The following is a 20091-nucleotide window of genomic DNA, read 5'->3' as shown; positions in this document are numbered from 1 at the left end:
CCCTTTCATTCAGGAACCAACCATTCTTCATCCTGCTGATGACTGACAGCCGAGATTCTCTGCTGTAGACTTGTAACAACTTTCACTGGAGAGAATCACCTAAGCAAACATCCTTTCAGGATGCAAGGACCCGTCCTGCTCGCTTTGATTTAGGATGGTACTGCAAGATCATCCCCTGATAAGGACACAGAATTGACTGAACATTTATTGAGACCGTATTATAGTTTAAGTGTTCCTCCTGCCCACATGAATCCTCCTTCATTTCCCTCCTTAATCCCCCTTCATTTCCCAATAAACTTCATATGTGGAAATCTCCATCTCAGAAGCAACTTCTCAAAGGGCCTGACTGCCTTTGCTATATGTGCCATTGTAGAAAGTCCTGATTATAACCTCAGAAGATAGGTCGAGTTGAGGAGTCTATCCTACGTAAGAGTCTGTCTGACAATATGTTGATTTGAGTAATCTATTCTACATGAGAGCCTTTCTGACCTCTGAAGGAAGTTTCTGTGTGTTTAGGGGCAAGAGTCCCAACCTTTATGGTTTAGGAAAAGAAAAAGAACCAGAACCAAAAAAAAAAAAAATGCAAGAGCAGGGAACCCCAGGAGAGTGTGGTATGGAGAAATTTATGCTTGCCCTGCAGCTGCCAAGCACGGCTAAAGCTATTCCTGCCCACAAGCCAACTGGGTGGTATCTACTCCATGGGCAACTTGCCATCTGCACCCCTGAAAATGCCCCGTGTTCGTTTTCTCTTGACACACAACAATACACTAACTTTGTGCACTGAACAACTAGGTTCAGAAGTCTAGTAAAACCAGGGGTCCTGCTTAGGGTCTCACAGAGCAAAGTCAAGCTTTCTGTGAGGTTAAAACATTTAAGGATCCGGGTGGGTAGAGGGGCTTCCGAACTTATGCAGGTCGTTGGCAGAATGCAGTTGTTTTGTGGCTGTGAAACCTATGTCCCCATTTCCAGGCTGGCACTCAGCCAGCTTGCACTCTCTGCTGCTAACGCTACTCCTGTGAAGCACTCTGCCCGCAGGCCACCACAGCTCCACAGACTTCTACTCAGGAGGTTCTCTTTACCTGCGCTGGCTAGCTAACCACCAAGCACCAGGGATCCACTTACCTCTCCCCAGTGCTAGAATTACAAGCAGGCCACCCAGCTGTTTTGACATGTTTCTAAGCATCAAGCTCCCTCCCCATCCTCATGCTGGTGAGACAAGCATTTTACCTATGTAGACTTCTGTCCCAGCCCCTTGACTCTCTCTGGCCATCGGTCACACATAGCTCTCGCTCTTCAGGACTCTCGCAACTAGGTCTTTCTCATTGAACAGTCTCTGCATCCCACAGCCTACTGCACCATGAGGACCAGTGTGCTAAGTCATTGTGCTTTCAATCCCTGTGGATTCCAGTGTGATATCTTTGGAGAATGTTCAGAAACTCTGTTTATCACAACTCTCAAAAGGCCTGGAAATCTCTTTATGTTTGTTACTGTGGTCAACCTCTTCCTCTGGCCCCAGGAGTTCACCTTTCCTGTGCTTTCCTCAGACCTCTGGCTTGACCCCTGTCATACCTGGCAGATGATCTTGACTCCCATTTCACACATGGAAGAAGCTAATTGTGCTAACTCCCTGAACCAAATAGCTGCTGCGCCTCAGGTGCTTGAAACATGAGAAATGTATCTCTCCATTGTTCTGGAGACCAGAAGCCTCAAATGAAGCTGTTAGGAGGACCATGACCCTTCCGGGATTCTAGAGGATGCTTGGCTCCATGCCTGTCTTTTGGTGCTGCCGACGATCTTTGGTACTGCTCCTCGCTTCTGTGCCGTCACTGACTGACCCCAAAGGCTTATGTGTTTCAGGCTTGGCCTCCAGGGTGGTGTTCCTGGGGAACCTCGACCACATGAGACTCTATTAAGTCATTAGAAGAGAGCCCTTTCAAGGGACCATGGGTCTCTTTCTCCTCCTCCTCTGCTTCCTGGTGTCGAGGCCAGGAATTTGCTTATCCAAGTGTCTGCTGCTACTTACATCAGACATTCCTAAAGGCAGTGTGCATACCTGCTCATCAGATGGGGCCATCTGTTTCCCATGGGTCTTTCATGGTAGTGACGGAAAGCTCACAACCACACATACAGATTTGTCACTTCATATCTGCTGTCCAACGGTGTTCTCTCTCTCTCTCTCTCTCTCTCTCTCTCTCTCTCTCTCTCTCTCTCTCTCTCTCCCTGTATTGTCATGCTCGCTCCTTCCATGTGTTTCTTTTTCCTGTTCTTTTATTTTATATATATTTGTATGTATATATACATACATATATAGTGTGTGTATGTGTGTGTGTGTGTGTGTGAATGGCTGCATGTGTATCTATATGCACAAGCGTTTTGCCTGCATGCATGCCTGTGTACCTAGTGCAAGCAGAGGTCAGAAGAGGCTATCGGATCCCCTAAAACTGGAGTTATAGATGGTAGTTAATCACTGTGTGGGTGCTGGGAATCAAACCCAGGTCCTCTACAAGAATAGCAATTACCCTTAACCAATGAGCCCTTCCCAGTCACTTTTCTGTCTTATAAAGCGCCCCCCCCAACTGATTAAATAACACCCTAATTCAGTATAATGTCATCTTTGCTATATGTCAAAGACTATTTTGAAATTAGGACCCATTAGGGTTAAGAACTCCATTATACTTAGGATGGCATAGATCAGTGTTTAACAGCACCAGAGACCTCAACTCATTGTCTCAGGGACAATGAGATCGATGATCCGCACTGATGACTTGACTACGTTTAGAATCACCATAGAAACACAGCTCCGGGCATGTCTGAGGAGTGTTTCCTGGAAACCTGGAAATGAGAAGGGAAGACTGTCCTGGGATACAGAGTGAGCTGCATCACCTCCGTGGCCCTCTGCTTCCTGACTGGAAAGCCATGTGACAAGCCACCCCCTGGCTCCCATTGACATGCTGTCCTCCCCAACCAGGAGCCAGAATAAACTCTTTCTTCTTTAAACCACCTTTGTGGGGTCTTTTGTCATAGCAAGGAGACAAATAACGAATACAAACTAAATGTACAAATTTGCATCTTGAATATTTACATAAATTTGAAGCAATTACTTTATTGCCATCAAACATTCTATTTAAATTTCATACAATTGCATTCTGTGAATTCAGATCACGTCATTGCATGAACAAACATTAAAAAACATTCATTATTGAAATTTATCTTTTAGATTTTTGTTCTGGTAAATTATACTTTAAGCATCACTTTCTTTGTTTCCTTCCTTGGCTCAAAAGACAAACCCTTCAGTTTCTTGATACTCGGCGGAAGAACACCAGACGAGAGTGCAGAACAAGCCGAGGAAGCACTGCAGGCAGGAGAGTGGAGTGGAGGTTTCTAGGCCTTACGATGAAACCACTCTCTTTCACCCTCTTCACCCACTTAGCAGCTGGAACAAGAGAAACTCTCCCAGGAGAAAAACAATCTACATGCTATGACTTGGCTACAAAGAAAGCGAAGTCCCATCTAATCAGGGGTATAAAATCAATCTGTTATCAATTACAATTAGTCTGTGTCTACATCATCACTGATTCGACACCTTTGAAAACACCTTCCAACTTTTCCATTCCTTCTCTCTACCATTCTATCTGATTCTGAATCGGGTTCAAAATAGACCCTGAAGTCTCTCATGGGTCATCCCCCAACCCCAACCCTCACCCCCCACTGAACATTAAGCGAACCTTAATTTCCCCTTTCTTTTTTCTCTTCCTCCCTCCCCCCTCCCCTGTTAAAGGGTTTAAAGTCCCACCCACAGGGGCATTGGTCTCCTCTTCCCAGCTCACTTTCAGTCTGCTGCACAGCCACAGGGCCTGCTCATTTGTCCCCCAAGAGTCCCCCCCACCTCCGTTCCTCCCTCCCTCCCTCTCTCCGCTCCTCCCTCCTTCCCTCCCTTCCTCTACTCGCCCACCCCCCCTCCATGGGTTGCAAGGGTACATGTTGCTTTGAAACCAAGGGACAACTGAAGGCAAGTACATTTCAAACCTATCTCCCAAGGAGTATAAAGACTCCATATCAGACAGGCCTGCGCCCTCCCTTCACACTGTACTCACTCATATATGGTTTCTTGTTTTGATTTTTGCGTGCTTGTTTCGGGACAGGGCCTTGCTATGTAGCCCTGACTGACCTGGCACTTCTTACATAGAGCAGGCTGGCCTCCAACTGATAACTATCCTCCTGCCTCAGCCTCCCGAGTGCAGAAAAGAGCGCCACCAACCCAGCTTGCATATGGTTAAAGGGTTTAAAGTCCCACCCATAGGGGCATCTGGCTCCTCTTCCCAATTCACTTTCTCAGTCTGCTGCACAGCCACAGGGCCGGCTCATTCCTCCCGCAAGCGCCTCCTCCTGCCTGGCTCGTTGGTGGCCTCAGGTGGCAGCGTCCTGCCCTGGGGCGGCGCCTGGACACTGGTGTCCTAGACTGGGGCCGCCTGAGGTCCCTGAACTCAAGGTGAGGCGCGGAGCGCGCACTGGGCGACAAGAGAGCGCCTCTGGAGCTGAGTGCCTGGAGGGGCGACCGCGGGTGCAGAGAGGAACCGCGAGGCACCCGGGCCCCGGGGATCCGGGGGGCACCACTAGATCGCCCACCTGCAGAGACCTCGAGATTGCTCCCCCTACTCCGGCGACCCCGGAACACAGGGACCCACAGTGCCTCCTGGGCATTCGTGTCCTTTATCCAAGACCTTAGTGGAACTGGGGACCCGCTGACAGCCGCCGCTGCCCCGAGACTCGCCAACGCGGCGGCTCCCCACGGGTATGTTTCAAGGGGGTAAGACCAGCATCCCCAAGCCTGCGCCTCGCAACCTGGAGGACCTGGATTCGGTGCAGCGCGTCCTGCTACACAGGTCAGTGTGGGCTCCCAGGGTGCGGCCGGGCTGGGCTAGGGGTTCGCCTAGTTGTAGAGCTCCCCTCCCGGAGTCTGTGCTGTCCCGGGTCCCAGAGACTCCAGCCCCACACCAATAGGCTCGGTGAGACTCCAAGAGGACCATGTGTATGTAGCCAAAGCTGTCTTTCAAGGCGCTCTGCACTTTCTGTGGGGGATTTGAGGGAAGCTGAGAGCTTTGCCTGGGCTTTGTGAGTGAGATTAGAAAGAATTTCTATTTTAACAAATCTAATTTCACCCCACCCTCTACGCGCCGCGGAACATTAACTACACAACACAGGAGTTCTTCTCCTAAGGAAGTGAATCTCAACTTTCCATCAGCGTATTCAACCCTGTCTTTTATGCAAACCAGACTCACAAAGATTAAAACCCACGCTGAAGGCGATGAGTTTATTGGTGAGAAAGGAATCCACGCGGTACATCTTGACAGTTAACGTTGCTAACTCGGAAGTCCCGGCCTTATTGAGATATGATGGGAGGGGGACTCGCTAAGACGTAAATGAAGTTTCTCTTGAATACTTTTGCGGTGAGGGCGGGTAAGCCAGCTTAGTAAAAATCTGCCAGGGACGTTTACGCGAGTTCTCTCATCTGTAAACGTTTCAAGCGACCCTTTTAAGTCTTTGTACAAAACCATACGAGCTGCAGAAAGGGTGAGGGAGGGGGCATTATGCAAGGGGTTTTAAAATCGGATTTCTTTGACTCCAGAGCTGTCTTTTGAAACTTGAATTTTTCTGCGCCCCGTTCTGCACCCCGCTAGACAACTGTTGCCATGTAAAATGAAATACTGTTAAGGAGGAGTTAAATTCTCAAGGACAATCCCCCCCCCCTTGTGTTTGTCAAAATTACAATTGAGGAGTGACCCTGAGTAGCTCTCACTGTAAAAACCTTCGCAGCGTGATTTTGGCCTAGCAGGGAGGGGAATTTATTTCAAACTCGACAAGACTCCATTGCAATAGAATTTTCTCATATTTTTCTTGTTTGAAATGTCAAATAGAAAAAAAAAAAAAGAATCCAAACTGATTAGCAGTGCAGGGCCTCAAACCCAAAGCACAAGCCTGCGTGAATGAAGCAGGGCAAAAGAAAATGTTTAAACTGTTTAAACTGGGGTCTTCGGCCTGGGGGGTGATCATTTCAGAATGAGTATTTCCGGAATACACCTGCTCAGCATTAGACCAAAAAGCTACTTCATCGGCATTACAAGTAACTGCTACCATCTGCCCGAGCAGCCCAGAAAACTCTGAAACACAGTTTGTCAGGACCATGGCTCACAGGGATTTCTTTTTAAAAGACTATGAAAGTCTTCTCATCTTCGTACTGCATTGATGTTTCTGTGTTCTATTATTTTGTGTTTTATTGTCATTTTGTGTTTTCAAAACACCCGTTTAAAACCTTGTATCAAAGTTTCTCTCTCACTTGATGAAGATATATTTTCACATTCGTACTTTTCAAATACCTTTTGCTGACACATATAAGGGTTTGTATAGATATAATAGAAACACCCTTTAAATCATATCCATCCATTTATTTCCAGTCTCATTAACCAGACCAGCGCCTAATCTGTGCTTTAAAGTTGTATTGGCAACATTTCTATGTCTTCCTTTTAGGAACATCTCGTGCTCATGTAAACAACCCTACTTAAACCCAGTGGGCTGCACACACACTCAAAGACTTGAAAGTAGGAGGCCAAGACTTAGAGAAGAAGGGTTCTAACAGGGAAGGGGTGAGATGGGATAAAGCGGTGTTAGACAACTTAAAATTCATTATATGCACAAGAAACTGGTGGTAGAACAGCTCAACAAATGCATTTATAGTTTAAGTAGAGATAGAGAATGAAGACATGTAAGACCGGAACAACTGGGCTTGGGGCGCGAGTGGTGTCATTTGCTTCCATTACTGGGTGACCGAATGGGAAATAATTTAATCCCGTTGTTTGGTTTTTGCACAAGTGGGGATTGAACCTACAGTTTTATGCATGATAAAGAAGCGTTTTGTCACTGAGCTACCCAGCCTGCTTCTAGAGCCTCCTCTGTGCTCTATTCTCATTTAAATGCTCTTATCACAACTAAGTGCTGTACATATGAACAAGGGATTCCAATTTCATATGAGGAAATTAAAATTTCAGACTGTAACTTCAATACATAAATTTAGCATTGTGAGTGTCTTTTGTATATTGTGATTCTATCTTCAATTTTGGAAAACTCAACATTAGAAAGCCACAGCATTTTAAATATTTATTGGCCTATCATCATTTTAAAAATCACCTTAAAATATTTTTTAAACCTATCATTGCTCATTTCATAAAGCATATTCCTATGTTCACGCTTAGGGCAATACTGATTAGTTCCCGACAAAGCTCCCTTACATAAATTTGTGCCCCACAGTGTAACTGGACATCACCTCCCATAGCCCTGCTTTCATTTATCTCTCATTGCTGGCTTCTCCAGCTACTAAATAAAGAGCCCTTGAGCCTGCGAACAATAGTAAATATTTAATCATGTTCTTATCTGGTGTATTTTATGTCTGAATTGTATTGTTTGCCTAATTAAGATAGTAATCTATGGAAATTGGGACCTTCTGTCTCCTACATGTTAAACTAAACATTTTTGAACTTCAATTTTTATGTAGTCAAAAATAGAGAATGAGAATATAGCACAGTCTAAGTCTTTAAAGTTTTCTTGTGATTTCTAATTATTAAACCCTTGGACTAACAGAGTGTTTTCACAAGATCCTGATGCCATTGTCTTTTTCTTTCTCCATTCCTTCCCAACACGTACAAGGATATTAAAAATTAATAAAGTTAGAGATAAAAGTTGCTAATACATCTTCTTAAATTAAATTAAGAATAAGAATAATTGTTGTTATATTGTATGTGGGTCTGTATGAAAGATCAAGCATGGTCATTACACACACATTCTCTCTCTCTCTCTCTCTCTCTCTCTCTCTCTCTCTCTCTCTCATTAAGCTAACAGATGGAACCTAATTAGTTCAGGAACCTGACATATGGAGTGTCTACTATGGGGAGTTTTTTATAATATACTTTTATGGAGGATCTTTTTTCTTTTCTTTTTCTTTTTTTTTCCCTGTGAGTCAAGTTTGTGAAAGGAGAGACGTTTAAAGAAGGGACAGCCAGTCATGTCATCATGTCTCTAGGAGACTGTCATTTGGTGGCATTTATGCTTATACATATACATACACATACATATACATACATGTATATGCATGGAATATTTGATTGAGTGAAGATAGAAAAAAGGACTTCTGACTTGGGTAGGTACATCTGGAATGCTATTTAAAAAGAGAGCTATTGTTGTACTGTAAAGGTTGTATTGTACCTGAACAGATGCATCCTGCAGAAGCATCAAGAGAACTGCCTAAGTCTACGGAGTGACTCTATCTACTGACAAGGCTTGCAATTAGGTCTTTTACACGAATCAATTCACCATACTCCTAACAGTCCCATGCACTGGATTCACAGAACAGGAAAGTGAAGTTTGCAAAGGATTGACGTGCTGGGGGGGTGTACAGATGTGGTTCTGTGGAGAGATTCAGAGACAGTCAGTTGGGTTCAAATTCACCAAGTGGGAGTGGTGGCAGAGTGTTCAAAAGTACCAGCCAGCCGGGCGGTGGTGGCACACGCCTTTAATCCCAGCACTTGGGAGGCAGAGGCAGGCGGATCTCTGAGTTCGAGGCCAGTCTGGTCTACAAGAGCTAGTTCCAGGACAGGCTCTAGAAACTACAGGGAAACCCTGTCTCGAAAAACAAAACAAAAAAAAGTACCAGCCATCCTGTCCCATATAGGACTTTTGGGGCAAAGCTTAGGGCATCATTTCCCAAGACTTCCAAACCATTCGGGGCCTCTCACTTAAACAGAGATTTTGGAGCTGGAGAGATGGCTCATGGTTTAGAGTAATTGTTGTTCTTGCAGAGGACCCAGTCTGATTCCCGGCACCCACGTAGTGGCTTACAACCATCAGTAGCTTCAGTTATAGGGGATCCAACACCCTCTCCTGACCTGCTCAGGTACCAGGCATACACGTGGTGCACACACATACATGCAAGCAACACATCCATATACATAAGGAAAAAATAAATCTTTTGAAAAACAACAACAGAGGTTTATAGGCATCTCCTCTGCAGATTCTGATCCCAAGGATGTGGGACAAGGTCTCAAAAACTGTACTTTTAGTAAATTGTGACTGATCCCTTTTGATCAGATGTGTTGGCCACACTTCCTTAATGAGGTTAGTAGATAATAGGAATGATGGTCTAACTCCTAAGTGATACTCAGTTATTTGATATAGAGAAAAATGTTTCCGAGTCAAGGTTTCATGAATCCCAGACAAGCCTCAACTTCTCTACGAAAGCAAGGATAAACTTGAACTTCTGCTCCTCCTGCCTCTTTCTCCCTAGTGCTGAGATTACAGATGTGCACCACCACAGCTGGTTTATATAATGCTGGGGATTGAACTCACGGCTTCCTGCATGCTACATAAGCACTCTGCCGAATGAGCTGCTTCCCCAGCCTGAGCTGGGAAAAGCATTTTAAAGGCTATACAGAATTTGGACTCTATTCTATAGTGAAGTAAAATATTATGAGGTTTATGAGCACAGTGTAAAATTAATAGATGCTCATAGAAATTATAGACTATTGCTTGGGGGAAGAAAATTGGATATTTTGTTAATGAAAATGTCTTTTATAGGACTGGGGAGATGGTGGTTGGAAGCACTTGCTGCTCTTCTTAAGAGAATCTAGGTTAGAATCTCAGCAGCTACATGGCAGCTCACAACTGTCTGGAACTCAAATTCCAGAGGGGTCTGTGACCCTTTTCTAGCCTCTGAGGGCAGTAGGCATGCACTTAGTACACAGATATACATGCAGGCAAAACACCCACATACATAACATAAAACATTTTTAAATGCCTTTTGCCTTTTAAGAAAAAGCTTCTACTAGGTTGCTTTAAAAATGAAGAAATGTAGTCAGACATAGGTGTGTATATATCTCCTCCCAGAACTTGGGAGACAGAGGCAGGCCAATCTCTGTGAATGTAAGGTCAGCCTGGCCTACCTAGTGTGTTCCAGCCCAGCCAAAGCTGCACAGTGAGACCCTGTATCAAACAAACAACAAATAACAAACAAAAGGCTAACTTATCAAGCAGATGCCTAAAGCACTTTTTTTATTTTGGAATGAAAATCAGATTTTGGCAACTCTGATTGTTTGAAATTGTAGTGGTGGGAAAGTATATACGTTTTATCATAAATATAATGATTACAGCAAGCCTCTTTAATACAGTGACCTGTCCCTATCTGACAGTAGGTCATAAGACACTTGTCATTCCAGAGGGATCCTGCCCCATCCCAGAAGAAAGAAATACAGAAGAATAGATAAACGTAGGCATTGCTGAGTCTTTCTGTGCAGCCTGTTAGCAATCTGGCCAGTGTGATTACATTTCCATAAGAACCAGAAAGACAAGGTCTAGAGACCCTCCGGATTGATGAGCTTACGGAGGCTCTCAGAGAGTGGACAGTGAAGGACACCACTGGAATTCTGCACCCTTTCCCCATACTTCACCCTGTGTATCTTTTCATCATTTTATTGTAATGATGTACAATAAAATGGTAACTATAAGGATTTCCCTGGATCTGTGTGCCACTCAAGTAGATTACTCAAATTTAAGGAGAGAGTTATGGGCACCTCATGTTGTAGGCAGTAGACAAGTAAAAACAAGCTGGAGCCTGTGACTGCCATCTTTAAGGGTAAGGCTGGGGCGGCAGTCTTAGGAATGATCCCTCGACATGTGGGATCTGAGCATCTCCAGCCAGTGTCAAAGTTACTGGATTAGCTGGACACTGCTGGTGCCCACTGCCTGCTTGTGGAGAGACATCTCCATACCGTTTGAGGTCACAGGCATCTTCTTTGTTGATTGTGGTATATCAGGAGCAGAAAAACAGTATTTTTTTTCTAGATGCAGATATTAGGTGAATGATCTAGTCATCCTCCTTGAACACAATCACTGTGGTACTGACAGACACCCTGACGACTTGTCTTCTAACCAGTCAGCCACTAGAAGGGACCAGCGGGTGAGTTGCGTATGCTAGTGTGCATACACTGAACCAAGAGAAGGGAGCAAGGCTGTGTGAGATTTCACCATGACCCAGAGTGATGTGCAACCTAGAACATATCGTTCACTTTGAGAACTTATCATATAATACTTCTCACTTGGCTGATCTTGGAAAATGAAACCTGGAGAAGTGGCTCCTGAGGAGAAAATGTAGTGTGCTGTATTAAAGTTCATTTCTTGGTTGACTTTGTTGCCTGCTAGCTGCATAACCATTCTTACCCTCTCTAAGTTTCAGTTTCTTATTTAATTATAGAGAACTATTTACTTCATTGTATGCAAATACTTCGCATAGTATATGAATTGAGATTGAATGTAATTGAGTTGGCAATGAGTGACTCAGTAATAGCTATTATGTACCTTAAAAATACTTGATGTAAGTATTAACAAATCAGATTTAAAATTGTTTTTTAAAAAGAAAGAACTGAAATATTTGCATTAGCACCTAGGGGTGCATGAATGCAAAAGCTCTTTATCTCTAAGGCTCTGTCAATACAACAACAACAAACCTGGCCAAATGGAACCCATCCTTTTGGATCACATTTTTAAAAAACTAGAAAAAAAAAGAAAACAGGACAAAGTAAAACTGTAAAATAATCAGCCTGGAAGAGAAAAAAGGGAAAGGGGGAAAAGAATGTCTGCCTCACTCTCTGCTTGGGGAACCGCGGAGCAGAGAGTGCACGCCTGTGGGAAGAACTCATTGGTTCTCTTCAATGCTCCGCGTCTTCACCGGGAAGCTTCTCTGTCTCCCGGGCAACCGGCGCTTCAGCCAATCGCAGCTGAACATCGGGGTCACGTGGCCCGGCCTGGCAAAATGGCGGCGCGGCTGGAGGTGCGGCTGGCTGGCGCTGGGGTCTGAGTGTTTCCACCTGGAGCTCTCGCGATTTTGACCATGTCGGACCCCGCGTGGCGAGACTCGCGTGGGCGCCAGGCCGAGCTCCCCGGAGACCTGTCCTCACAGGAGGAGGAAGAGGAGGAGGGCGATTCCGAAGCCGGGGCCAGCGACTTGGACTCCCGCTCCTCAGCCAGCAGCGACACGTAAGGCTCCCGGGGAAGGCGGGTCCTCGGGATTGCAGGTCTTCGGCCCGGAGTTCGGGCGTGTGGGCGCGGCGCTGGTCGGCTTGCTGCGGTGCCCGCCTCCCGGTGGGCTCTGCTCTGTGAAGGATGTCTGTGCTGCTCCTGAACCCTGTCCTGCAGTACTGCCTTCTTACTTGTGACGTGGACTCTGGCGCATTTTTTTTTAAAGATTTACTTTTTACTATTTTTGATTGTGTGCACCTATGTGTCTTTGTGTGTTTGTGCACGTGAGTGCAATGTCCACATAGGCCAGAAGAAGGCGCTGAATCCCAGGAACTAGAGTTTCCAGTGGTTGTGATCCACTGTGTGAGTGCTTGGAACTGAACTCCTGTTTTCTCCAAGAGCAGCAAATTCACCCAGCCTCTGAGGTCCCTCTCCACCTGCAGACCTCTGCGTATTTACAAGGGAAGAGAAACTACACATGTTGTAGGGCAACTATTTTAAACTATGGAGATGTTTTCCTTTTAATGGAAAGAAAAAGATAGCAGAGAGGAAGTCTCCTCAGAGCCTCACTATCAAGACAGCCTCTCTGGCTTCAGGATGGATATTCATGCTATATTTTTTCTATTCAACCCCAGAGCTTTCTATTTCAAGTCAGAATTATTGGTAATACCATGAATGAGTTATTTTGATTCACAGTAATTTTTTTTGAATAATCCATACCTGTTGCTGTGGATTAAGGACTTCTTGGAGAAGCCAGTGGTGACTTATAGTGAATGCCTGGCAGTGGAAGCGTTCAGACCACTGGTCATCCATAGTTTTAGGATGACATTTTATGTGTGGTTAGAACTAGCAGTTACAGCATCTTCACCGAACAGTATGTAACACTTTCTTCTTGTCATTAAAAGTGAGGGGAAAACCCTGCTTAAATCCATTCTGGAAGCTTAATAGGGGTAGCTTATATTCTTAAAATTTTGAACAAATGTGAGAATATCAACTTTTTTAAGTTATCATTGTCATCTTAAAAATGCTTTAGAAATTTGTGGTTTGCTCTAGTTTCATGGCTGTTGTTGCAATAGGAAATTATGACCCAGTTAGAGGAGAAAGGGTTTACTTGTCTTACGATTCCAGGTTACCATTCATTACTGAGGGAAGTCAAGGCAGGGCCTTGAAGACAGGTCTGCTTGCTCTTTATCCTATAACAATCCCTCCGAACCAAAGAGCTCACTTCACAGCCAAGCTTCAAGGCAGAAAGCGTGGAGGGCGGTGCTGGTAGGCAGGCACACTTATGCTCACCTGGCTTTCTTGTATAGTTTCAGGGCCACAGTGGGTTGAGACCTATATCAATTAACGGTCAAGACAATCCCCTACAGAGCTTTCCACAGGTCCATCCTATCTAGGCAGTTCCTCAATTGAGATTGTCTCTAGACTGTATCAGGTTGGCAGTTAACACTAACCAGGACACGGTTATTTCATGAGTTCCCCAGGAGGAGATGATACAGAACCTTATTTAGTTGTGCTCTAGGAAGCCTTAGGCTGACATTCCCACGTTCGGTTTCTCCACGTCTTAGTCACACATGTTAGCCTGGACACCATGTGTACTATTCCTATGGGCATAGGAATGCTACCTCTAGCTCAGTGTGTTGAGGAGAATTCTCTTCCTTGTTTCTCACCCATCCTCTCAACACCGCCTTCTGCTTGGTGAGTCTCTGATTGTCCTGGATCTGTGCTGTGCTCCCATCCCTCACCCCTCCCCATTTCCGTTCTGCCTTACACAAAGCCTCACACTCTGGGCTTCCTTCTAACAAGACGTTCTGCTTCTCTTGCCAGTCATTCCTCCAGCCAGCTGCAAGAGTTTACTTTTCAAACACAGTACTCCTGATTGGAGAAAAGTCCATTTCATTCTTTCCCCCATTGGTGACCCCATTCTGGTTTTCTGGACTCCGTAGGCACCCCAAATTTAACATCCAGATCTAAAGATTTGTCACTAAGATCCCTAAGATCAAGCAAGTTAGCATTCTAGCATGGAGAGGAAAGAGGTTCATCAATCCCTACCTCTGACGAAGTATTATGGACAGCTGGTGGTTTCTGGGAAAGGGTGAGTCAGCTTTCTCTAAGAGTATCGTCCCTAATAGGTAGACGGTGCCCCAGTGAATGGCCCTACATCCAAGAGTGCATAGGCAACACTATTGGACATGGTGGGTCCTTAAATAATAATAGGTTGTTGGAACAGAGGTGAGGGGGCATCTGGGAATAGTTAGGGGGAAGAGTTGGGGTGAATATGATCAGAATACAATTTTGTGAAATTATCAAAGAATTAATAAAAATGTATTTAAAGTAAATCTTTAAAAGACAGCATAGTTCTAAACTACTTTCCTGCGTTACCCAAAAGCTCAGTGACTCCCCATATTTAGATTCCTTCCTTAGGATAACTTCGAAAGTTCTTTTCCTGGCTTATCTAATCTTTGTTATGTGTGTGTGGTATATGTATACATATGTGTGTGCCCATGTGCTCATCGAGACCAGTGGCGGATATTGGGTCACTTGTCTGTCATTCTCCTTGATTTCATAAGAAAAGGTCTCTCCCCACAGACAAGCATTGGGCCAAGTTGGGGAGTCTTGCTGAAGAGAGGAAGGAAGGATTATATGAACCAGAGATGTCAGGACATCACAAGAAAACCCACAGAAACAGCTAACCTGGGCTCATAGGAACTCACAAGAGTCTGGACAGACAATCAGGGAGCCTGCATGGGACCAACCTAGGCCCTCTACATATATGTGACAGTTGTGTAGCTTGGTTTCCTTGTGGGACTCCTAGCAATGAGAGCAGGTGCTGTCTGTAACACTTTGACTGGCTTTTGGGACCCTATTCCCTATACTGAGTTGCCTTGCCCAACCTTAATACATAGGGAAGAGCTTAGTCCTATTGCAACTTGATATGCCATGCTTTGTTGACACCCATGGGAGGCCTGCCCCTTTCTGAATAGTAATAGAGGAAGTGTGGACTGGGGTTTGAGGGGGTGCAGAGGGGAGATGGAGAAAGGAATAGGAAGAGGGGTGATTTGCAGTCAGGATGTAAAATAAATGAATACATATTTTAAAAGAAGAAAGAAAAGGTCTCTCACTGAACCTGGAGGCAGACTGGCAATCTACAAACCCCAGTGATCCTCCTGTTCACACCTCAGTGCTGGGGTGCCAAGCCTAAGTGGCCCTCTTCCCTCCAACCTGTTGGGTTCTAGTTCTGGTCCTCATGCTTATGGAACAAGCACTCTGACTAATGAACCGTCTCCCCAGCACCCACCTTCATCTTCTGAGCTACTTGGGTTCTCCTGCACAGAAATGTCCAGCCGTTCTTTTATACCTGTAGCGTTTTACATTTTGTTCTGTGGCTTTGAAACCTCTTTCTGTTTCTACTTGTCAGCATCACCAAAGGGCGCCACTCAAATGTTACCTTTTCATAGAACCTTGTCGGCTTCTTCTTAATTTCTCTACCATTTACCCTCTAGGAGTGTGTGTGTGTGGTTCTTGTGTTTCTGCCATTCAGTTAGCTCTCTGGACAGCTGAATTTTCAAAAGTGCAGTAGGTTCAGTGGGCCATGCCTGTCATCCTGAAAACTATGGAGGCGGAGGCAGGAGAATTGCAATTCTAAGCCTAGCTTGGGCTACATAGCAAGATTTCATCCCACGATTAATAAAATAAAAGTACATTAAAGCCTAGCATAAGCATGAATGTGCTGCTGGTCTGTGGTTTAGATTCTTCCCACATTAGATCATATTCCTACATTGTAGTATGTAGGTGTGCCCATTGGCTGCAGGATGAGAAGTAGGAATGGGGTCATTATCGTCATAGCTGCAATGGAGCTGCGCTCCTGGTGCAGAAAGATACTACATACAATGAGTGCTTAGTTATGGGTTCAGCTGCTTCCCCGTCTTCTCAGACGTGCTTTTCTGTTGTTCCCATGGTGACTGAGGCCAGACAAACTTCAGTCCATCTGAGGTTGCCACATTCAAGCTGCTACAGCATCTAGCATGATGGTTTTCCTTTGGAAGACTATCAGAGGTGAAATTCAGATGTTATCAGGGGACCACAGAAAAGCTCAGGCAGACTGACGCCTACTGGACATATGCCAGACAGAATTCTATTAATTCCTTGATGTATTAGATGCTTGTCTCTTGCTGTAACAATATACTTACCTTATAGAAGGAAGGGCTTATTTGGTTTACAGTTTAGGAGAACAAACCATCATGGGAGGGAAGTCATAGTAGCATGCACTTGAGGCAGCAGGTCTCCTCTTATCCATGGTCAAGGATCAGAGATCAGTTAATGGTCAGACAACTTTTTCCTCTTTATTCAGTCCAAAAACCCAGTTCATGAAATGGTGCCATCTACATTTGTAGTAGGTCTTTGTACAGCAATTAACCCAGTGCAGATAATCTCTCATAGGCATGCCTGGAGATTTACCTAATCTAGACAGTCATAGCAAACCCAGAGGCTAGCCTAAACTAGGTAGTCATAAGATACCCAAAGACTAACCTAATCTAGATAGTCATAGCAAACCCAGAGGCTAGCCTAATCTAGAGAGTCATGGGATACCCTGAGGCTAGCCTAATCTAGTCATAGCATACCCAGAGGCTAGCCTAGTCTAGAGAGTCATGGGATACCCTAAGGCTAGCCTAATCTAGTCACAGCATACCCAGAGGTTAGCCTAGTCTAGATAGTCATAGCATACTCAGAGGCTAGCCTAATCTAGATAGTCATAGCATACCCAGAGACTAACCCAATCTAGATAGACATAACCTACCCAGTGGCTAGCCTAATCTAGATAGACATAGAATACCGAGAGGCTAGCCCAATCTAGATAGTCATAGGATACCCGGAGGCTAGCGTAATCCAGATAGTCACAGGCATACCCAGAAGCTAGCCTAATTTAGATAGTCACAGGCCTGTTTAGAGACCTTTCTCCTAGGAGATCCTGTTGTGTTTTGCATATGAAATGTACCCCATAGGCTCATGTCCTTAAACATTTGGTATCCAGTTGGTGATGCTATCTGGGTGGCGAGTGGCGAGTTATGAAACCTTTAGGAGAAGAAACCTTAATGGAGGAAGTATGTCATTGGGGTTGGGCTTTTGAGGGTTTATGGCCTAACCCTATTTGCTGTTTCTCTCTGCTTCCTGTATGCAAATACAATATGATAGGCCAGCTTCCTGCTCCTCTTTACACCTTCCTTCCTGTTACCATGTTACCCTGCTATGGTAGATCTGGGCCTCTGGAACTGTGACCTAAAATCAACCTTTTCTCCCATACATTGTTTTTGTCAGGGTGTTTAATCACACAACAGAAATGAATCAAGGACAGACCCTGAAGCACGATTAATAAAAACTCAGGGTCAGAAACTGGGGTTCAACCTGAAGATTCAAAAAGCAAAGCAGCCAGCCACTGGCTCTTACCTCGACCTCAGTCTGAAATAGCAATTCTGCCTCCAGGAATCTCAGAATAAGACTATGTGTTGAAAGCTGTTTCCTCCCATTTTATAATCCTCTCTAGGGCTGGGACTAAAGGTGTGCACCACTGGAATTAAAAGCATGCACCACCCAATTCTATGACAACTAGTGTGGCTACTGGGGTTAAAGCTGCATGTCATTGTGGCTACTGGGATTAAAGGTGTGTGTTACCATAACCTGGTCTGTAAGGCTGACCAGTGGGACTGTTTTACTCTCAGATCTTCTGGCAGCCTTTACTTATTAAAATACAATTGAAATGGCACTACATTTCCCCTTTTGCCTAAAATAAAAAAGAAGGCTGTAACTAATATACAAAACTATATACAATGAGTACAATGACTATATACAATATATACAGGTGATAAATATATCAACAATGTCCATTTAAATTTGACAGATTCAGAGAAAATATTTCTTATCTATCTTATCTTGGTAAGTCCAAAGTCTTATACCTAATTTCCTTTCTATTATAACTTGCTTTCTGTGTCTGGTAAACTATAACTATAGCTATCTAATCTTCAACTCCCTCAGAGACCCAAGAAGGAAATAACATTACCTGAGTAAGCAGGAAGTGCAAGCAAGTGACTTCCAAAAAATATGAGCAGTGACAGAAACAGCTGGCTGCCTGGACAGTCACCCAAAGTTCCTCTGCATTGTTGAGGCATCCATCTTCAGCCTACAGGCCTAGCATATCTGACAGACTTTTCTGTGAAGCATGATATTTTGTGTCCTGCTTGTCTAATTAGGACAGCATACTGTCAGCAGTCGAGGCAGGGGCATTTTCTTGCCCAGTGGCTAACTTTTGCCACAAAGAAAGTAAACTCTATGTAGAGTTTTTTTCAATGCCCATTATCTTCTCTGAATAGATTGGTGCTGCCAGGAGCAGACCTGAATCATTGTCATAAAAAAGAAGAATATATGTTATTTAAAAATCTTAAATGCCATATTCTGTATATCTCTGAAGTGTTTTAAGATGACCTGTCTATCTAAATTGTACAATTGTTTGACCTTGAAAAATTGACTACAAGTTCAATTATACTAGGTGATTAACTACTAACTTATATTTCTTTATTATCCTAAACAGTTGGTAATAATAATTTTCAAGAACTAGAAATTTGCATTACTTTATTAAATGAGATGTATAGGTATAATACCTTGAACAAAATTAGAAATATATGTACAATATGTTTTAACAAAATTAATCTCAAATTTGTATCAATATACAAAATTTGTATATAAAATACAAAAGTAAAACCAGTGTAAAACATTTAAAACTAATAGTTGCTGTTAAAACATAGATTCAGTAATCTACCTTATTATCCTATTATATCTATATCCCTTTTTTCTTCTCTCTCTCTCTCTCTCTCTCTCTCTCTCTTTCATTTATTTATTTATTTATTTAGTTTTTCAAGACAGGGTTTCTCAGTAGCTATGGAGCTCTCAGTAGCTATGAAGCCCATCCTGGAACTCGCTCTGTAGACCAAGCTGACCTTGAACTCACAGAGATCCATCCTCCTGTTTCTGCCTCCCAAGTGCTGGGATTAAAGGCATGCACCATCACTCCCTGACCTCTTTTTTTTTCTTCCAAAACAAGAACGTTGAATCTAAGTTTCTTTGTTTAGCTTTTTTTTCCTGACCATTATCTATAACAGCTTGTAACCAACACATTAAACAAAAACATCCATAATCCATTTTGGGGAATGTGGGCATAGTTTTCTAGGCTACTTCCTGCTGATTGGGGATGCTGATAATCTTATGGGTACCCAAAGAAAATTTAGGATTATGGTCAAGTCCTGACTGGAGTATTCTGTGAGGCTGGATCATCTCAGCCAGCAGTCTTGAAGCTGTTACTGCAGCAGAGGTGCTCTGAAATGCTGAGTCATCTGGGTCATCTGTTCCCATTGGAGATTTCTCAGGGAGTCTTCCTTGACCAAACTTTATTTTTCTTAACCAAGAATGAATCCATAGCCTCTCACTTCCTGTGGAAAGAAAAGTAAAATCTCTTTTCCAAAGTAACATATCTTTTGATTTAAATTTTGGTCAACCTAAAGATCTGAAAAGCAACACAGCCACCGGCTCTTACCTTGACCTCAGTCTGAAATGGCGATCCTGCCTCCAGGAATCTCAGAATGAGACTGTGTGTTGAGAGCTGTCTCCTTCTGTTTTATATTCTTCTCCAGGGCTGGAATTAAAGATGTGCACCACTGGGATTAAAGGCATGCACCTTCCAATTTTCATGGCAACTAGTGTGGCTACTGAGATTAAAGACATATGTTACCATGATCTTGTCTGTAAAGCTGACCAGTAGGACTGCTTCACTCTCAGATCTTTAGACAGTCTTTATTAAAATACAGTTGAAAGACCCCATACAAGACCCCATAAGGTTGACATTGAGATTAACCATCACCTCATCACCCCCTGTTTGGTTTTCTATTCTGCGTGTCTACACTTGTCCTGCTGTTATACCTGCTAGTATCATTTAAGTACTTGGTGACCACTTTGGGAAAAATGCACTGTTCTTTTCTCAAGAGGAGG

General features: G+C 43.9%; 1 protein-coding gene across 1 annotated transcript in view; it reads left to right on the top strand.

Annotated features, from left to right (window-relative positions):
* Nucleotides 1–11852: 11852 nt before the first annotated feature.
* The window catches only part of Intu (inturned planar cell polarity protein), a 65611-nt gene continuing 57372 nt past the window's right edge, over nt 11853–20091 (top strand). The window contains exon 1 of the mRNA XM_038347584.1: nt 11853–12075. Within this exon, the coding sequence (XP_038203512.1) occupies nt 11930–12075 (146 nt within the window). The 5' untranslated portion in view covers nt 11853–11929. The remainder of the gene's footprint in view (nt 12076–20091) is intronic.

The sequence above is a fragment of the Arvicola amphibius genome, chromosome 11 (assembly GCF_903992535.2).
Source record: "Arvicola amphibius chromosome 11, mArvAmp1.2, whole genome shotgun sequence".
Taxonomy (NCBI): domain Eukaryota; kingdom Metazoa; phylum Chordata; class Mammalia; order Rodentia; family Cricetidae; genus Arvicola; species Arvicola amphibius.
This window is presented reverse-complemented; position numbering and strand designations above follow the sequence as displayed.